The sequence below is a fragment of the Carcharhinus amblyrhynchos genome, chromosome 4 (genome assembly GCF_965287045.1).
Source record: "Carcharhinus amblyrhynchos chromosome 4, sCarAmb.v2.hapA, whole genome shotgun sequence".
Taxonomy (NCBI): domain Eukaryota; kingdom Metazoa; phylum Chordata; class Chondrichthyes; order Carcharhiniformes; family Carcharhinidae; genus Carcharhinus; species Carcharhinus amblyrhynchos.
The window spans coordinates 77,622,430-77,642,317 of NC_137327.1; the positions used below are offsets into that span (position 1 = coordinate 77,622,430).

At 43.1% G+C, this 19,888-nt stretch overlaps 1 protein-coding gene across 1 annotated transcript; it reads right to left on the reverse strand.

Moving 5' to 3' along the window:
- Positions 1 to 916: 916 nt before the first annotated feature.
- On the reverse strand, positions 917 to 12,277 carry LOC145342644 (TLR adapter interacting with SLC15A4 on the lysosome-like). Its single transcript, XM_080188190.1, has 2 exons — positions 12,050 to 12,277; positions 917 to 2,535 (listed from the first exon to the last, which is right to left on the reverse strand). Exon 2 carries the CDS (start codon positions 2,525 to 2,527, stop codon positions 1,616 to 1,618), a length of 912 nt encoding a protein of 303 aa, XP_080044316.1. The 5' UTR covers positions 2,528 to 2,535; positions 12,050 to 12,277; the 3' UTR covers positions 917 to 1,615.
- Between the last annotated feature and the right edge of the window lie 7,611 nt (positions 12,278 to 19,888).

Below are 19,888 nucleotides of genomic sequence, written 5' to 3' on the forward strand. Positions count from 1 at the left end.
AATGTTACTATCCCCTGGAGGTATCCATCAAGTGACTTACTTGCACCTTGGAGATAAGTACTTCCATCTCTGATATCCAAATGTACTGAACCTAGTACTGGCTGAAGTGGAAATCTCGGTGGCCTGAATGAGTGAAATGGTGATGTTCAGAATAAAGGAGGCTGCAGGCTGGAGCCCGTATCTGCTGGTAAATCTCTCTTGATATTCTGCATTCTTGAGCACTCCTGTAAAGTCAGCTTGAATGTGTTCTGCTGGGTCCATAGGTTAAAATTCTAAAGAGGGTGCAAGAGCAGAGGAACCTAGGTGTATAGATGTATGTCATTGAATGTGGCAGGGCAAATTGAAAGCGCAGTTAGCATCCAATATCTTAGGCTTTATTAATGGGAGCATGAAGCACAAGAGCAAGAAGGTTGCATTAAATCATGGTTCAACCACAACTCAGAGATTGGGTCCAATAGATTGGAGATTTTGGGACTTTTTTCCTTGGAGAAGGGAAGGTTTCAAGGAAATTGGATTTAGGTATTCAAAATCATGAGGGGTCTAGAAAGAGCAGATAGGGAGAAACTGTCCCCATTGGTAGAATAATCACGAAACAGAGAGCATAGATTTCACGTAACCAGGAAAAGGAGCAATGGAGACAGGAGGAGAAACTTTCTCATATAGCGTGTGGTTTTGCACTGCCTGAGAGCATGGTGGAGGTTGATTCAATCAAGCAAATTATATCATCTGAAAAGGAAGTATGTGCAGGGCAATGGGGAGAAGGAAGAGAAATGGCACTGTGGGGCAGGTGGGGAACTGAACACAAACAGATTAGCCATGATTTTACTGAATGGTGGAATAGACTCAAGGGGCTGCATGGCCTCCTTCTGCTCCTATTTTGTATGTTTGTATGGCTTATTTGGAGAGCCTCCATGGACAAAGCAAGCGGAATGGCCTCTTTCTGTGCTGTACCCATGCTGTGATTCTGTCATGCTATGGGTAATACTCTGGAAGTTCATTCAATTCAAGGAAACTGCAATCTGACCCAGTGAATTGAATTCATCGTTCCACCGTGTCCCGCATTCCCGCTGTTCATCAATTTGTGTTTTCAGGACTGTTTTGGCAACCATAACCTCTGGTTACTCTGAACATGTTAACCAGTATGGGGCAACAATCATCTGTCAGGAAAAAAAACTCTTTTTAAATACTTGCCCACTAATAATCCACTATATTGTTTCAAAAAGTAATAAAAATTCTATTCATCAGGTTTTTTGGAACTGGAACAATGGGACAAAGTCTGAAGCACAACATACATATCTAACACTTGATTTTAGGTTTTTATGCAATACGCTGATTAAATTCCGTAGGAAATTAGTCACACTGAAAAATACATTTCAGTGCAATACATTGAAACGAATTTCTATATAAGGGAATTCATTCCTCATTGTTCTGCACATTGAGCAGCTCAGTTTGGTTCCGGTACTTAGAGCTAAGAGGCAGATTTGTGGGTGGATATTACTTAATGAATGGCACAGTACAGTTTCAGACAGATCATCAATTTAAATTAGACAGATTTCAATAGTTTCTAAACAAAAGATCAATTGGATTGCAATTCTGCTGTTAAGCAAGTTTAAAATCATAATTGTGGCCTATCAGTTTGTTGACTTGATATCTGCAAGTTTGGGGTACAGATATCAGATGAATTGGTAGCACATGCAACACTAAGAAGGCAGTTTAGAACAATATCCTTAGCTTTTGTAGGTTCCATATTTTTCTCATGAGAGATCTGCAGGCTGATTTGATCAATGTTGGTCATCAGGAAATGGGAGCCCAGTATTTTTGTTGGAGACGCGCACTTTGTCATGTTGTCCTCGAGGTACTGCTTGTAGAGTTCTGTAATCTTATTTTCCATGTACCTGTTGAGCACAGAATTGGATAATGGTTCTTTCAGCAAAGCAATGCTTTTGTCACTGTTAAAGAATGCATCCATTCCCGAATGTTGCCCGCCTTCGTACAAAGAGCCAGGTATGAACGGCCCCACAGATGGGTTCTTGAGCTGAAATGTGGGCCAGTCATAGACTTCATAATCATGATCCATAAAGCAGCATGAGTTAGTAGGACTGTTGGGTGTAACATTATCTCCTCCAATCTGTAAATCTGTGTAACTCTGACAAGTGGTGGACCACGATCGGTACAAATCCAAATTGTTTTCATTGTATCTGGCAGACTTTGGGATGTCTAAAATATTGGAGGTCTTTCTTTCAAACTTGGGCACCCTGGTGTTCAGGTCTGCTGCTGCCTTTTCACTTTGAAAGTGGAGTGATTCTCCCTGCTTGTGAATGGTGCCATCCAAGGATTGACTGTTTTCTTCTGCGCTACACTTTTCATGTTCAAGGCTGTCTGTGAGTTCCAGTGAACTGAAGAGCTCTTCCCAAGACCCACTCCTGCTTTTGGGTTTCCTCCTGGAGTGTACACAGTTCTCCTGGTGGATGCACTCCTTTTGATGATGGCTATAACCAATCCCAGTGAGGAACCCTTCAGCTAACATGACAGAAGCTGTTAAGACACAAAGCTGTTTGTTAGCCAAATGGAAGCCAATGACAATTTAGTCATCAAAAATCTATTGCATATAACAACTTGTATCTGGAAGAACTTTTGATCTTCCTGGGTGACGTTGAGAATAAAGAAATTTGGTGAGAACATTCAGGACCTGGGGAGTACAAAAGCCACAAACAATAAAACATAGCTGGGGCCTTGAATATTTTTGGAGCTTCTCCCATTCTGCCAACAAAAGCTCAATGGGCAACCCACTTGCGTGCAGTAACCAGAATTTCACTGAATGCCAACTAATGTAGCAGCACTTAAATGAGCACCTGCTGACCATTGCCCTCAAGGTCTATATATCACAGAATAAATAGTGGCCCTTTTGAAATGTTGGGCAAGATCAGTCTCCGCACAGGTGTCGCCCTGGTCGAAGAGCACACACTGATGCTTGCTGTTTAAGCCCAAGTGTAAGAAATGGCCATTGATGTGCAAAGTCATCAAAATAGGGCAGCAGTCGCTCCTTCAGTGTTCAAACTTAAGGGTAAGTGGAATTGGTGATGTAGTGGTATTGTCATTGGGCTAGTAATCCAGAAACCCAGGATAATGCCCATGGGTTCAAACTCCCACAGCCCAAAGATGTGCGGGTTAGGTTGTTTGATCGTACCAAATTACCCCATGTGTCAGCAGGATTAGCAAGGTAAATATGTGGGGTGACAGAGATAGGGTCTGGGTGGGATTGTAGTCGGTGCAGACTTGATGGGCTAAATGGCCTCCTTCTGCACTGTAGGGATTTTATAATTCTATGATCACGGGACACCTGAAACCTTTAAACTGACTTAACATTTCAACAGGTGGATTACTGGTTAGCAAGATGTGATAGCAAAGCTGCCCAAATTTACACAAAATCAATCAAGGTCAGCTTCCACAACAATCTCAAATTCGATCCACTTTTGCAAAAAGAAATATTGTGCCAAGTGAGTGGATCAGGAGAAGCCAATTACCATACCCAATAATATTGGGTCTGACTGCAATGTTTTTCTTAGTCGTTTGGGGATGGTCACTGCTGGCTAGGCCAACATTTATTGTGCATCCCTAATTGCCCTTGAACTGAGTGGTTTGCTAGGCCACCCTCTGTCTCTAGGTTAATAGTCCAGAGACACTGCCTCCCTGAATGTTCCATGCAAATTGACCCCTGTGGGAAGAAAGCAACAACAAGAATTTATATCATGCAGATTGTCAATTGCTTTAAATGTGTTATTGTTGGTGAGCACGGCAGTCATTTACACAAAGCAAGATCTCAGGTGTGACATTTTCCCAGTGAGCTTTGAGGCCCCAAAGTCAAGGTCAAATGGAGGTCCTAAGCCTGCATTGTAGTGTCAACTGACAGTGATTTTCCCTAAATTGGTCAATTAATTGCCAGAGGACCGGCAGGCTCTCAGAGTCATTAGGAGCATCTCTGCCACACCCTAAAACAGATCTTTTTAGGTCAGTAAGAGGCAGTGCTTCAAGGTGAAGCTTCCTCTGTCTAACCTTTTAGACTTGTTAATTTGAAATTATTCCAGACTGGCCTTTAAAGGGGTTTGATCCAAAGATATGCAGGTTAGGTGCATTGGCCATGCTGAATTGTCTCTTAGTGTCCCAAGATGTGTAGGTTAGAGGGATTAGTGGGATAAATGTGTGGGGTTGTGGGGATAGGGTTTGGGGTGGGATTGTTGTTAGTGCAGACTCAATGGGCTGAATGGCCTCCTTCTGCACTTTAGGGTTTCTATGATTCTATGATTGACAAACGGCATCTGGGCATGTGGCACTTCCCCCTTCCAACCCCAGCTCCAGGAAAATGCTGAGGCAGGAAGGTGGCAATGGACTGGTATGTTGACATGGACAATAAGGCCTAATTCTGGGCCTTCTCATCCAGGCTTAAAATTCCAGCCTCTGCTAAGTTCTTTTTTGTTAATCAGACATCTCCTGGCTCTTCTTCGAATGGTGCCAAGAGATTTTTAACAGTTACCTGATCAGTTGGACAACTCTATAGTTTAGCATCACATCTGAAGAAAAGTATCTCCTTACCAAGGTAGCACCTAATTCCTCAGTGAGGTGTCACCCTTGGAGTGAGGTTTGAACCTATGACCTTCTGACCTGAGCCCCAGAGTGCTCAGAAATGAGCCAAACTGACAGTTGAAGTTGAGAGAGGCACCAAGGGACCATCTTACCTTCAGCAAAGAATTAGAGTAAGGGAGGGATTGAATTTGCACATTTACTGTTTAAGGTTTCTATGTACATCCGCTAAGTAAGGTTAGCAGTATCTTATTTTAGAGTGACAATGATTCCATTCCCCTTTTAGGAATTGTTGCCTTTCAAATTCTTGGGGCAAGGAACGTTCTAGAATAGCTCCCGAACCACTCATGTAATTTTGTTGTGAGTGTTAAAACTGGGTCACCACACTCTGAGCAGTGGTTACAATGGAGAAATGGACGCAGCTCTGAGGGAATCCCCATCCCAATTTAATATCTTACTTCCTTTTCTTAAGAAATGACATGCAAACTTCCTCACTTAAAAGATGGTGCACCATCATTCGAATCAAATCCTGCCAGCCGTGATTATATAGCAAATTCCAGGTGGAAGGGGCCTCTGTAGTGAAGGTATTCCCACAGTGCTGGCATGTAAGGAATTCAAGGATTTTGACCCAGTGACAATGAGGGCATGGTGGTATATTTCCAGGTTATAATGGCATGTGATTGCAACAGTGTTTCAAAGGTATTGGTGTGCCCCTTATGCCTGCTGCCCTTGTCCTTCTGGTGGGTAGAGTTTGCAGCTTTTGTAGGTGTGGCAGCAGAATTGGGGTGGCTGCCTTCAGTCTCATAAGAAAATAGGAAAAAAATTGACAGATGGAGCATGATGTGGGAAAAGATGAACTTATCCACTCTGGCTGAAAGAATTGAAAATTAAAATAGGACTCAGTGAGATACTGCAGAATGCGATATGACAGTACAACGGGCCACACTGTGGCACAGTGATTAACACTGCTGCCTTACAATATCAGGCACCCAGGTTCGATTTCCAGCTTGGGTCACTGTCTGTATGGAGTTTGCATGTTCTCCCTGTGTCTGCATGGGTTTCCTCCAGATGCTCTGATTTCCTCCCACAGTCCAAAGGTGTGTAGGTTAGGGGGAATTAGCAGGGTAAATTCTATGTACATCCACTAAGTAAGGTTTAGCAGGATCTTAGAGTGACAATGGTTCCATTCCCCTTTTAGGAATTGATGCCTTTCAAATTCTTGGGGTGAGGAACATTCTAGAACAGGTCCCGATCCACTCATGTAATTTTGTTGTAAGTGTTAAAGGATACGATCTGGGTAAGGTGCTCTGTTGGAGAGTCAATGCAGACAAGATAGGCTAAATGGCCTCCTTCCACACTGATCCATTAAGGAGTCTGGGTGTTCTAATATATGAATTATAAGAGGCATGGAGCATAAATGTAGATAAGTCTTGTTATAGTTGCTAAGGACACTGATGAGGCTGTATCTATGGTGTTGAGTACAGTTCTACTCTTATTACTTAAGAAGAGACATATATAAGGGCAACAAGGGATGGGCAATAAATGCGGGTCTCTGCAGCAATGCCCACATGATTAAAAGAAAACCTGCATTTGAAAAATTTAGGGGAGGTTCACTTGGCTGATTCCAGGTGTGAAGAGGTTGCCTTGTGAGGAAAGGTTGGGCCTACGCTCATTGGAGTTTAGAAGAGATGCTCACAGTGAAACATAGAAGATTTGAAGGGTTCTTGACTCAGTACCTTTTGAAATTTCCTCCTTGTGGGAGAATCTAGATCTTGGGGGCATGGGTTCAGAATAAGGGTTCCCCCATTCAAGACAGAAATTAGGGAGAATTTCTTCTAAAGGCCTGTTAGTCTTTGGCATATTCTGTAAGATAAAGGCAAAATGCTGTGGTTGCTTGAATCAGAAACAAAAACAGAAAATGTGGAGAAACTCAGCAGGTCTGACAGGATCTGAGGAGAGCGAGTGGAGCCAAATTTTGAGTCTGGACGACCCTTCATTAGAGCCCTGATGAAGGGTCATTGTCCATAGATCCTGTCAGACCTGTCAGAGTTTCTCCAGCATTTGCAGTTTTTGTTTGGAACATTCTCCCCTGAGTGAATAGTGGAAGCTGGGTTAGGCAGATTTCTGATTGACAAGGGAGTCAAGCATTTTGGGAGATGGGCAGGAAAGTGGAGTTAAAGTTGCCATAACCTCAGATGACCATTGTGACTGGTGCTGATTTAACCTGATGATCACCACACCTCAGGTGAACAGCCAGGTTGAGAAAGTGGGACCTTCATGAATAACATCAGGCAGTACAGGAATTGAAGCCACACTCTAGGCATTACTCTGCATTATGAACCATGTGTCCAGCCAACTGAGCTAACCAAAGTGGAGTTAAGGCCACCATTAGATGAACCATTCTTACTGAATGGAGGAGCAGGCTCAAGGGGCCAAATGGCCTACAATTGCACCTAGCTCTTATCATTTTACGATCAATATATTGTGCTGGTCAACTCAGCGTTAAGCATGACCTGGTTTGATCAGGAGCCCTAATCCAAAATGGTAGTCTCTGCCGCATTTGCTGAGAAGGTTAACATTTTTTTAATGTCCTGATGAGCAGAACTTCCAAGTTCCAAGCACCCACTGGAGGAGATGGACAATGATGGGTCAGCGTCTTACTGAACATCTCACTGTCAGGAGGCTGCCTCACCTGGGTGGTGGCTGATGATGCACCCCCCCTACCATCAGAGACTGCCCATCACACTCATTCACTGTGCCAGTTGAGTTGGGCTTATCATTTGTAGCTGATGTCTCTCATGTTGTGTCCCTTCCTGAAAATTGGTCAGGAAGAGCTGGACTTACTCTACTATGTTAATCGGAGAGAGGCAGAAGGCAGTTCTGAGCTCCCCTTGTATATACAATAGCCCAAAGAAGGTGCCTGTGATATTGAACAGACATGGTACATGGTTCCGGCAGACTCTGGCTCACCCTGTTTGTTTCATCCACTCAAGGAGTGAAAGGCCGAGTGAGTCTTACCAAGGCTTGAATGTGGTCCCTGGTAATTTTCAACTTGGCCAACGGGCAATAATTTTGTGGAGTGAATCAAACACTGTTCTCATGTCATTCATAAATTAGTGGAACAAAAATCAGATAGATTGCCTGGCAGTTAGTCAGTCCATTCCAGCCAGCTACCATTCAGGGGAGCAAGTTGAAAATTACCTCCAGGGTCCATGCCCCATCCTGCCATGCCCAGGCAAATGATGAAGTTTCAATTCATTAAAAATTTGGACTATCAAACCTGTGTTGATTGTTGTAAAAGCCTATCTGGTTCCCTAATGCCCTTCAAGGACGAAAATCAGCTGTCTTCACCTGGTCTGACCTATATTTGACTCCAGATCCACAGCAATGTGGTTGTCTCTTGAAGTGGTTTAACAAGCAACTCAGCTCAAGGGGCAATTAGGGATGGAATACTGGCCCAGCCAACAAAGTCCACTTCCCATAAATGAATAAAAAGGAATCCACTCAGATTGAATGAAATGTTTCAAATTGTTCACAGAAGAATTTAGCAAATGAAAATGGCCACTTTTTCCATGGAGACTCAGTGAAGCATAATGAAGTTTACCATGTACTGCATTAGATATTATTACATAACAGACCACACAAGGAGGCCATTCAGCTCAACAGGTCTGTGACAACACTTTAGTGAGTCATCTTGCCTGGCTCTTTTCTGGTAACGCTGCAATTATATTATAGAAAATTTCAAGTTTTCATTCAGCTAATAATATCTGGGGTGAGTAACTTGTGACCTGACATGTGTAAGTGTAGCATTTGAAGATCAGGTGTCTTTGGACCTACAATCCCCACCATTTTCCACCACTGAGATTTTCTTTCTGAATATCAGAGTCCATTGTAAATGAACTGACAGCAATTAATCAGCACAGTTAGTTAGCATCCCAAGGTACTGGGGAGGTGGTGGTGTAATGGACCAGTGATCCAGAAACTCGAGGCAATGCTTTGGAGGCCTGGGTTCAAATCCCGCCATAACAGATGAAAAATCTTGGAATTAGAAGCCAATTGTTTAGGGTAGCATGGCGGCACAGTGGTTGGCACCGCTGCCTCACAGTGCCAGAGATCCAGGTTTCGTTCCATCCTTAGGTCTGTGTGGAGTTTGCACATGTGTCTGCGTGAGTTTCCTCGGGGTGCTGTGGTCTCTTCCCACAATCCAAAGATGCACAGATTAGGGCATGATAAATTAATCTTTAGTGTCCCAAGATGTGCAGGATAGGAGGATTGGTGGGGTAAATATGTGGGGCTGCAGGAATGGACCTGAGTGAGATGCTCTGTGGGAGAGTTGGTACAGATTTGATGGGCAGAAAGGCTCCCTTCTTCACTGTAATGATTCTATGATCTCCATTATCTTGATTTCAAGCCACTGCCGGAATGGTGGAAGGTGAACTGAGCGGACTTTGATTTTTTTTTCGTCAATATAATGTTCTTTTGTGCAATTGCATCATTGTCCTGCCTAACTTAAATAGTCAGCACCAGATTTCAGCCAAAATAACCATTGCCCCAGAGCAGAAAATGCATCAAATAGATGAGGCAAGAGCAAAAACACTTACTGCATTATACTCTGCAGCAAATGATTTGGAGAAAAATCGAGGTAGTCTTATAAGTAACTTTGCAAATGATACAAAAATTGGGGGAATAGCGGATAATGAGGAGGGTTGTCAGAGGAAACTGCAAGGTATAAATCAGCCAGAGACCTGGGCCAAAAGATGGCAGATGGAATTTAACCCAGATAAATGTGAGGTGATGCAATTTGGAAGGTCTACGCAGAAGGAAGGTATACAGTAAATGGTAGAACCTTTAGAAATATTAGCATACAGATGGGGTCTAGGTGTGCAGATCCACACTTCCCTGAAGGTGGCAACTCAGGTGGACAAGGCTGTCAAGAAGGCATATGGCATGCTGGCCTTCATCGGTTGGGGCGTTGAGTATGGGAATTGAAACATCATGTTGTAGTTGTATCAGACTTTGGTTAGGCCGCATTTGAATTATTGCGTACAATTCTGGTCGCCACACTACCAGGAGGATCTTGATGCATTGGAAAGGGTGCAGAAGAGATTAACCAGGATGTTGCCTGGTTTGGAGAATATGGACTAGGAATAAACTTGGATTGTTTCCATTGGAGCATCGGAGGTTGAGGGAGGATCTGATAGAGGTTTAAGGATTATGACAGACTTGGATAGAATGGATAGTTAGAATCTTTTTCCCAGGGTCGAATTACTCATGGGCATAGGTTGAGAGTGTGAAGCGGAAAATTTAAAAGAGATATAAGGGGCGAGTCTTTCACACAGAGGTTGGTGAATGCCTGGAATAGGCTGCTGGAGAAGGTGGTGGAAGCAGATTCCATAACAACATTCAAGAGCATCTGGATAGGTACATGAATAGGCAGTGAATAGAGGGATATGGACCACATAAAGGCATGAAAATATTAGATTAGAGAGGCATCTGTCGGCACATTTATATAGATGATCTGGAGGAGGGAACCGAGTGTATGGTGTCGAAATTTGCTGATGACACCAAGATTGGTGGAATGGCAAATTGTGCGGAGGGTGTGGAGAGTCTGCAGAAGGATCTAGATAGGCTGGGCGACTGGGCCAGGAAATGGCAAATGGAATTTAATGTTGGCAAGTGTGAGGTGGTCTACTTTGGTAGGAATAATGGTAGGAAGGACTATTACTTACGGGGCGAAAAACTGCAGCAGGCGACGGTGCAGAGGGACCTCGGGGTCCTTGTGCATGAGTCGCAAAAACCCAGCCTGCAGGTGCAGCAGGTGGTCAGGAAGGCGAATGGGATGCTGGCCTTCATAGCGACGGGGATTGAATATAAAAGTAGGGAGGTCTTGCTGCAGCTGTATAGGGCATTGGTGAGGCCGCAGCTGGAGTACTATGTGCAGTTTTGGTCGCCGCACTTACGCAAGGATATTTTGGCCTTGGAGGGAGTGCAGAGGAGGTTTACTAGGCTGATACCGGAGTTGAGGGGGTTGAGCTATGAGGAGAGGCTGAATAAACTAGGCTTGTACTCGTTAGAGTTTAGAAGAATGAGGGGAGATCTCATTGAGACGTATAAGATGATGAATGGGATGGATAGGATAGAGGTGGAGAGACTCTTCCCGCTCAGAAAGGACAGTAGGACTTGGGGGCACAGCCTCAAGATAAAGGGGGGGCGGTTTAGAACGGAGTTGAGGAGGAACTTCTTCACTCAAAGGGTGGTGAATCTCTGGAATTCTCTGCCCGTTGAGGTGGTGGAGGCTGCCTCGCTAAATATTTTTAAGACGCGGGTTGATGGGTTTTTGATAAGCGAGGGGATTAAGGGTTATGGGGAGAGGGCGGGAATGTGGAACTGAGCCACAACAGATCAGCCATGATCTTGTTGAATGGCGGGGCAGGCTCGAGGGGCTAGATGGCCTACTCCTGCTCCTATTTCTTATGTTCTTATGTTCACAGACTTGGAGGGCCGAAGGACCTGTTCCTGTGCTGTACTGTTCTTTGAACAAAGAACAGCACAGCACAGGAAACAGGCCCTTCGGCCCTACAAGCCTGCACCACCCATTTTAACATTCAGTGAGTGCCTCATTCTAATCCTTCTTTTACCTACGACTTTTGTCTACGCCTCTTAGACTCCACAATAAAGGGATGCAAATTTAGAGAGGTTATCCACTTTGGCAGGAATAATAGTAAAATGGACTATTATTTAAATGGTGAAAAATTACAACATGCTACGGTGCAGAGGGACCTGGGGGTCCTTGTGCACGAATCGCAAAAACTCTGTCTGCAGGTACAGCAGGTGATCAAGAAGGCGAATGGAATATTGGCCTTTATAGCGAGGGAGATAGAATATAAAAGCAGGGAGGTCTTGCTGCAACTGTACAAGGCACTGGTGAGGCTGCAACTAGAGTACTGTGTGCTGTTTTGGTCCCCTTATTTGCGAAAGGATATATTGGCCTTGGAGGGAGTACAGAGAAGGTTCACCAGGCTGACACCGGAGATGAGGGGGTTAGATTATGAGGAGAGATTGAGTAGATTGGGCCTGCACTCATTAGAGTTTAGAAGGCTGAGGGATGATCTTATAAAGACATATAAGATAATGAAGGGGCTAGATAGGGTAGAGGCAGAGGGATTCTTTCTACATAGAAAGGAAACAAGAACTAGAGGACACAGCCTCAAAATAAAGGGGGGGGTGGTGTCAGTTTAGAACAGAGTTGAGGAGGAACTTCTTCTCTCAGAGGGTAGTGAATCTCTGGAATTCTCTGCCCATTTGTTCAGTTTATCATATGAAACTAAGCAACCCAATGGTTTCAGATTAAAGCACTCACTAAATTTAAGCAAGTCCTCCTTAATGAAGTTATAGGACTTCTTGAAATCTTTGACAAAACAGTGCCAGATGAAACCCGAGCGGGTGAATAAAATCGGCAAATTGTACTTACCAGATTTAAGCAGTCCTGCAATCTGGGTTCTTCCTACCAATGGGGGATTAATGAGAATTTGATCTCAATACAGATGTTACTCTTGGCCTCAGTTTATTTATTAAGTATCAATTCTTGCCAACAGCAGCTAATAATTCCGATATATCGATCTAAAGAAAGCGTTTCCTCTCTGTGCTATTTAAACATGTCCATTGCCGAATAAGTCAACATCTAATAAAAAAAAACTGAGGCTTTGTTACAGCTTTATAATTGCTCAGAACGAAACTGTTCACATGACTTGTTTTAAATAACTTCCCCTTGTTTTGCAAGCTTCTGATATTACATCGCTGACACTTTAACCCTTCAGATCCCAAATCCTTTTCCAATATGTCAAAAATGACAGACTGGATTTAATATTCCCTGACTATGCACTAAAATATTTACAATTTGATCAGGTTATCAATATTTTGGATGCAGCAAAGTCTTTGCCAAGTAGACGAGTGACTCCAAGCTAGAGTCCCAGGCTAGCCACACCGACCCCTGTCAACTATGGCAAGGTCTGTGAGACATACAGCATGCAAAATCGTCGGCTCTAATGTACCCCTCCCAGGTGAGCTCAATGTATTCTACATCCGTTTTGAGCAAGAGGTCAGTGACAGCATGCTCTCTACCCTGGAAGCTGTGGATGAACCTGTATCTGGGGTCACCATTGCAGACGTCAAAGCAGCTTTCTTGACGGTCAACCCATGGAAAGCAACTGGCCCGGGTGGGGTATCCAGACATGCACTCAGATCCTATGCAGATCAGCTGGCAGGGTATTCACAGACATCTTCAACCTCTCTTTACAACAATTTGAGGTTCCTATCTGCTTCAAGAAGACGACCATCATCCCGGTACCTAAGAAAAACAAAAGAGTGTACTTTAATGACTATCGGCCGGTGGCTCTGACATCCATCATTATGAAGTGTTTCTGAAAGATTAGTCATGGCATGAATCAATTCTAGCCTCCCAGACTACTTGAATCCATTACAGTTTGCCTACCAACGCAACAGGTCCACAGCAGGTGCCATTTCCCTGGCCCTGCGCTCAACCCTGGAACCCCCTAGATAACAAGGACACCTTGTGTCAGACTCCTATTTATTGACGGTAGTTCACTTTCAACACTATTATTCCCATGAAATGCATCTCCAAACTCCATGGCCTGGGTCTCGGTATCTCCCTCTGTGACTGGATCCTGAACTTCCTAACTCACAGACTACAATCAGTAAGGATAGGCAAAAACACCTCCTCCATGATCATCCTCAACACCGGTGCCCCACAAGCATGTGTTCTCAGCCCCCCACCATACTCCTTAGACACCTATGATTGTGTGGCTAAATCCCCTCCAATTAGATTTTCAAGTTTGCTGACAACATCACCGGAATGGGTTGGATCTCAAACAGTGACGAGACAGAGTACAGGAATGAGATAGAGAATCTGGTGAACTGTTGTGGCGACAATAATTTCTCCCTCAATGTCAAAAAAACAAAGGAGATTGTCATCGATTTCGGAAGCGTAGAGGAGAACATGCCCTTGTCTCCATCAATGAGGATGAAGTAGAAAGGGTCGAGAGCTTCAAGTTTTTATGTGTCCAGATCACCAACAACCTGTCCTGGTCCCCTCCATGCCAACACTACAGTTAAGAAAGCCCACCAACGCCTCTACTTTCTCAGAAGACTCCGAAGATTTGGCATTTCAGCTAGGACTCTCACCAACTTGTACAGATGCATCATAGAAAGCATTCTTTCTGCTTGTATCACAGCTTGGTATAGCTCCTGTTCTGCCCAAGACCGCAAGGAACTACAAAAGTTTGTGAATGTAGCCCAATTTATCACTCAAACCAGCTCCCCATCCATTGACTCTGTCTACACTTCCCGCTACCTCGACAAAGCAGCCAGCAAAATTAAGGATCCCACACACCAGGACATTCTCTCTTCCACCTTCTTCCTTTGGAAAGAAGATAAAAAAAGTCTGAGGTCACATACCAACCGACTCAAGAACAACTTCTTCCCTTTTGCTGTCAGACTTCTGAATGGACTTACCTTGCATTAAGTTGATCTTTCTCTACACTCTAGCTATGATTGTAACATTACATTCTGCATTCTCTCATTTCCTTCTCTTTAAGCGGTATGTTTTGTCTATATAGCATTTAAGAAAGGATACTTTTCACTGTATGTTAATACATGTGACAATAATAAATCAAATCAAATCAAATAATGATGGGGCCTAACATTACTCGGAGCCTTTATAGAAGTTCCAGAGAATGCCATTATGTCTCTCAACTTTACGTTCTGGGAGGAAATTATAATCATTGAGATACCTAATTGAAATGGGATGGGCAATGCCAGTTTTTAGGTGCTGCATAGCCACCTAAATCTCAAAGTTGGAGTTCGAGATGCATTGCAAATTTCTAAGAGTGTGCAGAACGCCATCTTGGTGAAGAGGTTTGTGCACCCAATTACTCAACAGAAACATGCAGAGCAAATAGATAATGATGTAATCAGGGATCAAAGCTGATTTGATGACAGTATTGCAATGTCCAGTTGTATGCTGCAGCCAATGTCCTGCCTGAATCTTACACTGCTGAGGAAGGCACACTCTATGATACTGTTTAAGAGAGGCATGAACCATGTTATTAGTTAGTTATTCTGGTTACTAGTGTAATTCTATATGTTATTGGGACTTATCTACACTTGGCTAAAGTTTCAAAGAGTGTGAAGGAAGTGGACTGGCCAATGCTCAAGTAGCTTTCTGTTTAGCTAAAGATTGTGTGCTGAAACAAGTTGTTTCCAGACACCCTTGCCTGGTCAGGCTTCCTCTGGGAAATGAGCGTGACTGGGATAATGAGGAGGACATGCAGAGCACAATATGTTTCTGCAAGAAGGAGAAAGTGAAGAGCTCCCAGAGAAGGTTACGTCTAACCAGAATCTTTCAGGAGCAGTGGTTTTTACTTTCATTTCAGTGAGGACTAATGCTTGTAACACCTATCTAGCCCTGGAGTCTTGGTGTTAAATTTAAATCCCGATACTTTTCATAAATTTCATAAAGATCTTGGTCTTCTGATTTAGAATGGATTCACCAGTAAGGCTTAGCATGAAGAATCACCTTCCCCAAGCTCACAAAACAAGACAGTGAGAAATAGAAGTGCAAGTAGCAATGAGTTGGTGGGCTTCAGTGGTTAGATTAGCCAAACTCAAGAGGTCCATGGGATCCAAGGTTTACATGCACTGAGAGTAGGAACATAAAACATAGGAACAGCCCTTTGAGTGTGCTCCACCATTGAATGAGATCAGGACTGATCTGCAATCTAACTCCATGGGATGTGTTAAACATTGAAGCCACATCCTTCACATAGATTTCAGGGGTAAGGCCACCACTGTTTAACCAACTCACCTCACTTTAATTTTTCTGGTTGTGGCTGTTTAATTGGTATCAGGAAACAGAGATAGGTGTTAGTAACTTTTTTTATTGTTAATTATTAGAAGTAAGTTATAGATTTAAGTGGGTTTAATTTAGTGTTTGGTATGGGAAAGGGTACAACTCTAGTTAGGTGCATGTTAAACGAAGGCATTTGCATGTGTGGTTTTTTTTGAGTTTCAGTTTATGCTACAATTGTATTGTGCTGAGGGAAATTACGACTGGAAAAGTAAACCCAAGCTACAGAAAATAATATGTTACTGAGCAACCAGGGCCCATTTTAGGAGAGAGAGATCGTATGATTGTGTCTTAGCTGAATTCATTCTCTCTCAACTCTGTCAGAAGCAGGAGCTTAGCAAGGAGGGAGGGGGGACTATCTCTTACGGCTTTGCTAGAAAAATAGCCAGACAATGGAATAAGCAGCAAGGAAACAAGTGCCAGAAATCCAAAGAACTTTCAATCCCATCAATTTCTCCAACACCATTTTCCTACTAATACTAATTTCCTTCACTTTGCACTCATTTCTTCCATGAAATTGACTACACTTCAAAACGTTGTTACTTTTGAGAATACAGCTTTACAGCAAACACCAACAAACAAAATACATTACAACGCAAAACATATCAAGCACAATCGAGCGACCATGTTAGCCCTGGGCGCAAATCCCATAATGACCACTAAATCTCGAGAGTATGGCCAAAAGTGGGATTTGCGCTGGTGAGATCTCAGTTTGAGATGTTCCCAACCTTCCCCGCTCCACCTTCCTAGTGATGTAATCAGGCTCATTCCCTAAGTTATCATATAATCACTGAGTTTGACCGCATAATTTCTGCCCATGACATCCTGCCAATGCAAATCATTACTGGTTTTCAAAAACAAAAACTGGTCTTGATGACCATGCCAGGATGCGGAGGTGCCTGTAGCCCCAGGGATTGAGGTCATGTTTGGGCTTTGTCCCCTGGCATTGCGGGGGGGGGGGAGTTACGTGTTATGCTCTTCTGTTGGGGGATTCCCTTCCTGCATTTGTGAGAGGTTTCCCCTAATTTGAGGGGAGTGCATATGGGTGGGCCCTATTCTGCATTTTGGAGTTGGAGGGGTGTTCCTGTTACTCACAGGGAGGTTTTTGAAGGCTGTAAAGGTGTTACGATGTCTGTTCTGGTGGGGAAGGGAGCATAAATTTAACTTTAAAAGGGATACCTTTCAGTCTCAGATTCCCTGCTCTGCTCCAATCCTCCAGCTGGCTGTGTGATCGTCGCCAACACTCTGAAATTGCACAGACTGCCAATAAATGGCTGAGGAAAGACATCTGTGGAGTTGGCGAGTTTCACATAGCTTTTCACAGTGCAATTCAGGGAAGACTGTACCCATTAAGGTTCAAGGCAGGAAGTCAGATGACAATCAATCACAGTATGCAAAGAAGCAGGTCTATGACTGCCTGATGCTTAGGTCGTTCAGTTCTGTAATATGGACCTGAGTCACGCAAGACTTGATCGGTCTTACCTACATACTATTTTAAAGCATTGCTGTTTTCATCTTAGCTTTTATTGTTCTGATGTAAATAATATCAGTATCTCAAGTCCTTCATTAACCATTCCTTTAATACCCTCCCTATTCACTATATAAGAATTATTAATTTTCCATTCTGCATATCTCATAATTGAAGTTCCTTCTAATTGATCTGTTGCCCTGTTTCTGCCTCATTAATCTGGTCCTGACACCCTCTGGTTCAGGAATGGTTGCCTTTTTTAGTCCAGCACCTTCATATTTGATCCTTTGTTATCCTAATCTAGTTTCATCCTGGACCTCGCTTTTGCTATTTTCCCAATTCTTTTCTCATTCTCATACTAGTCATTTGTCAAATTTTGCTTCCCAAGACTAAGTCAAACATTGTTTCTTCCCTTGTTGGACTGGCAAAAATCAATCTGAGAAGAATAATGGACTGCACACAAAAAAAGCAATTCCCATTTCAACCACATGCATTCCCTGTAACAAACCCTATCAAGAAGATGGTTGCAATTCATACAATGTTATTGCCCTGCTCATCTCTCTGAGTTGTCTGCAGATCTCTCTGTCCTTTAATTGTATAATTTCACATTCTGTTTGTTAACCCTATCCACATGGTTGAAAATAAATTCACAGAGCAATCAACAGGCTAGCAGTAAATGAAATTTCTCGCAAAGATAAATGAGCTACAGTTAACGATATTAGGTGGCACAGGTCAGCACTGCTGCCTCACCACACCAGGAACTCGAGTTCAATTCTAGCCTTGAGTCACTGTCTGTTCAGAGGCTGTACATTCTCCAAGTGTCTGCATGGGTTTCCTCCAGGTGCTCCGGATTCCTCCCACAGTCCAAAAGACATGCTGGTTAGGTGCATTGGCCATGCTAAAATCTTCCTCGGTGTAGCTGAACAGGCACTGGAGGGTGGCGACTAGGGGATTTTCACAGTAACTTCATTACAGTATTAATGTAAGCCTACTTGTGACACTAATAAATAAACTAAACTAAAGCCATTAGGCATAACAAGAGTTCACTAAGCGAGGGTTCTGAGAACACTGTTCAAAATTAAATGATTGTAACGAAACCTGCATGTAAAATTCATAATGTAACACTATCAGTGAATTGTGTAAGTTTTTCTTCCTTCTAGACCAGCACTATTGAAATGTGCTCAATAAATGGATATTAGTCATCATCCATCTATTTCCTTTTGCATATCCCATATCCCTTCCATGTGCACATATTTCAGTCTCCAAGTTCAAGAGGCGTACAGACTTGAAATGTTAACTCTATTTTCTCGCTTCACAGATGCTACCTGACCTGGTGAGCTTTTCCAACATGTTCTGTTTTTTGCTTTGGATTCTGGCATCTGCACTGTTTTGCTTTTATTTTAGAATTTAATTCACTGCCATTTTTCATCCTTGGATGCCGACCTTGTAGAAATGCTTCTCTTCTCTCCAACAGGACTTCCATCTGTCTCTTCGACTTTGGTCACATAATAAATCATCTATCACGCTTCTCTCTCTCTTTAACACTGAAGAAGAGTCATACAGATTCGAAATATTGGGCCCTATTTTACCATTTCGATTCTAAGTGCTGGGCAGACTTGAAACTGGGAGTGTTTCAGATCTGATTTTTAGACCCCTTCTTCGGTGCCACAAGACTACCAGCAGCTGCTGTATTTTGATAATTTTAGAGTTTAGCCGATGTTGCTTTTAGCTTGTTTGTTATAATAAAAGTCAAAATCTGCCATCTTTCCAACTATTTAATCAAAGTTTGAATTTATTTTATAAAGCTATTTGTCTCTACTGAGACTGTAACAGGACAATATGCCTTGGTACTTTCCCATCCCAATGATAGTGACTTGCCCAAAACTTTCAACCAGCTTAGCCAGACATGACTGCTCAATCTGACAGATATCCACCTTGACTTTCATTGATCAGTTCATACTTGTCCAAGTATCTAGTCATTATGTCCTTGATAATTAATTCCAGTAACTTTCCAACAACTGACATTAAACTGAAAATCTATAGCTTCCTCCATATGACTTAGTTTTAGGTTCCCTTGGCTTCTGTCATCTTCCTCTTCTGTGAAATGGACACAAAGTACTCATTCAAATTAAATCTACCACTTCCTTTTTGCCCATTTATAGTTTTGCCTGCATGTGTCTTTAATAGGCCCATGCTCCCCTTTAGAACTATCTTTACTTTAATATATTTCCAAGTTTTATTACGACTGGCTTGATTATCTTTCTACATCTCTGATTACTTTCTACATGTGCTTTTATTCCTTGTTATGTCTCTTACAGTCCGCTGGATTTCCACTTCACCTTCCATTAAGATGAGTCTTTATTTATCTCTTACCTCATTTATTCTTCATGGTCGCTGAAGTGTATCTTTTACTTTCAAAAAGTATATTGTTCAGGGGGTGGAGGCTCAGTGGGGAGAGGGGAGGGGGGAGGTCGCTTACTGTCAGTTGCAAGCTGACCGATTTTAAAGAAGGCAGCCCCACACGATAAAGCAATGTGGGTGGCCTGAACGAAGTGAGTGTGAGATATCCACAGCCTCTGTCACCCTTCTCATAGAATCATAGAATCCCTACAGTGCAGAAGGAGGCCATTCGGCCTATCAAGCCTGCACTGACCACAATCCTGCCCAGGACCTATTTACCCTGAAAATCCCCCTGACACTAGAGTCAATTTAGCATGGCCAATCAACCTAACCTGCACACTTTTGGGAGGAAACCAGAGCACCCGGAGAAAACCAACACAGGCACAAGGAGAATATGCAAACTCCACACAGACAATGACCCAAGCCAGGAATCGAGCCCGGATCCCTGGCGCTGTGAGGCAGCAGTGCTAACCACTGTGCCACCGTGCCGGCCATCCAAGACAGAATTCTCAACTGAG

Bases quoted from the DNA above. Each gene is read 5' to 3' on its own strand.
- LOC145342644 (XM_080188190.1), bottom strand. From the start codon at position 2,527: ATGTTAGCTGAAGGGTTCCTCACTGGGATTGGTTATAGCCATCATCAA.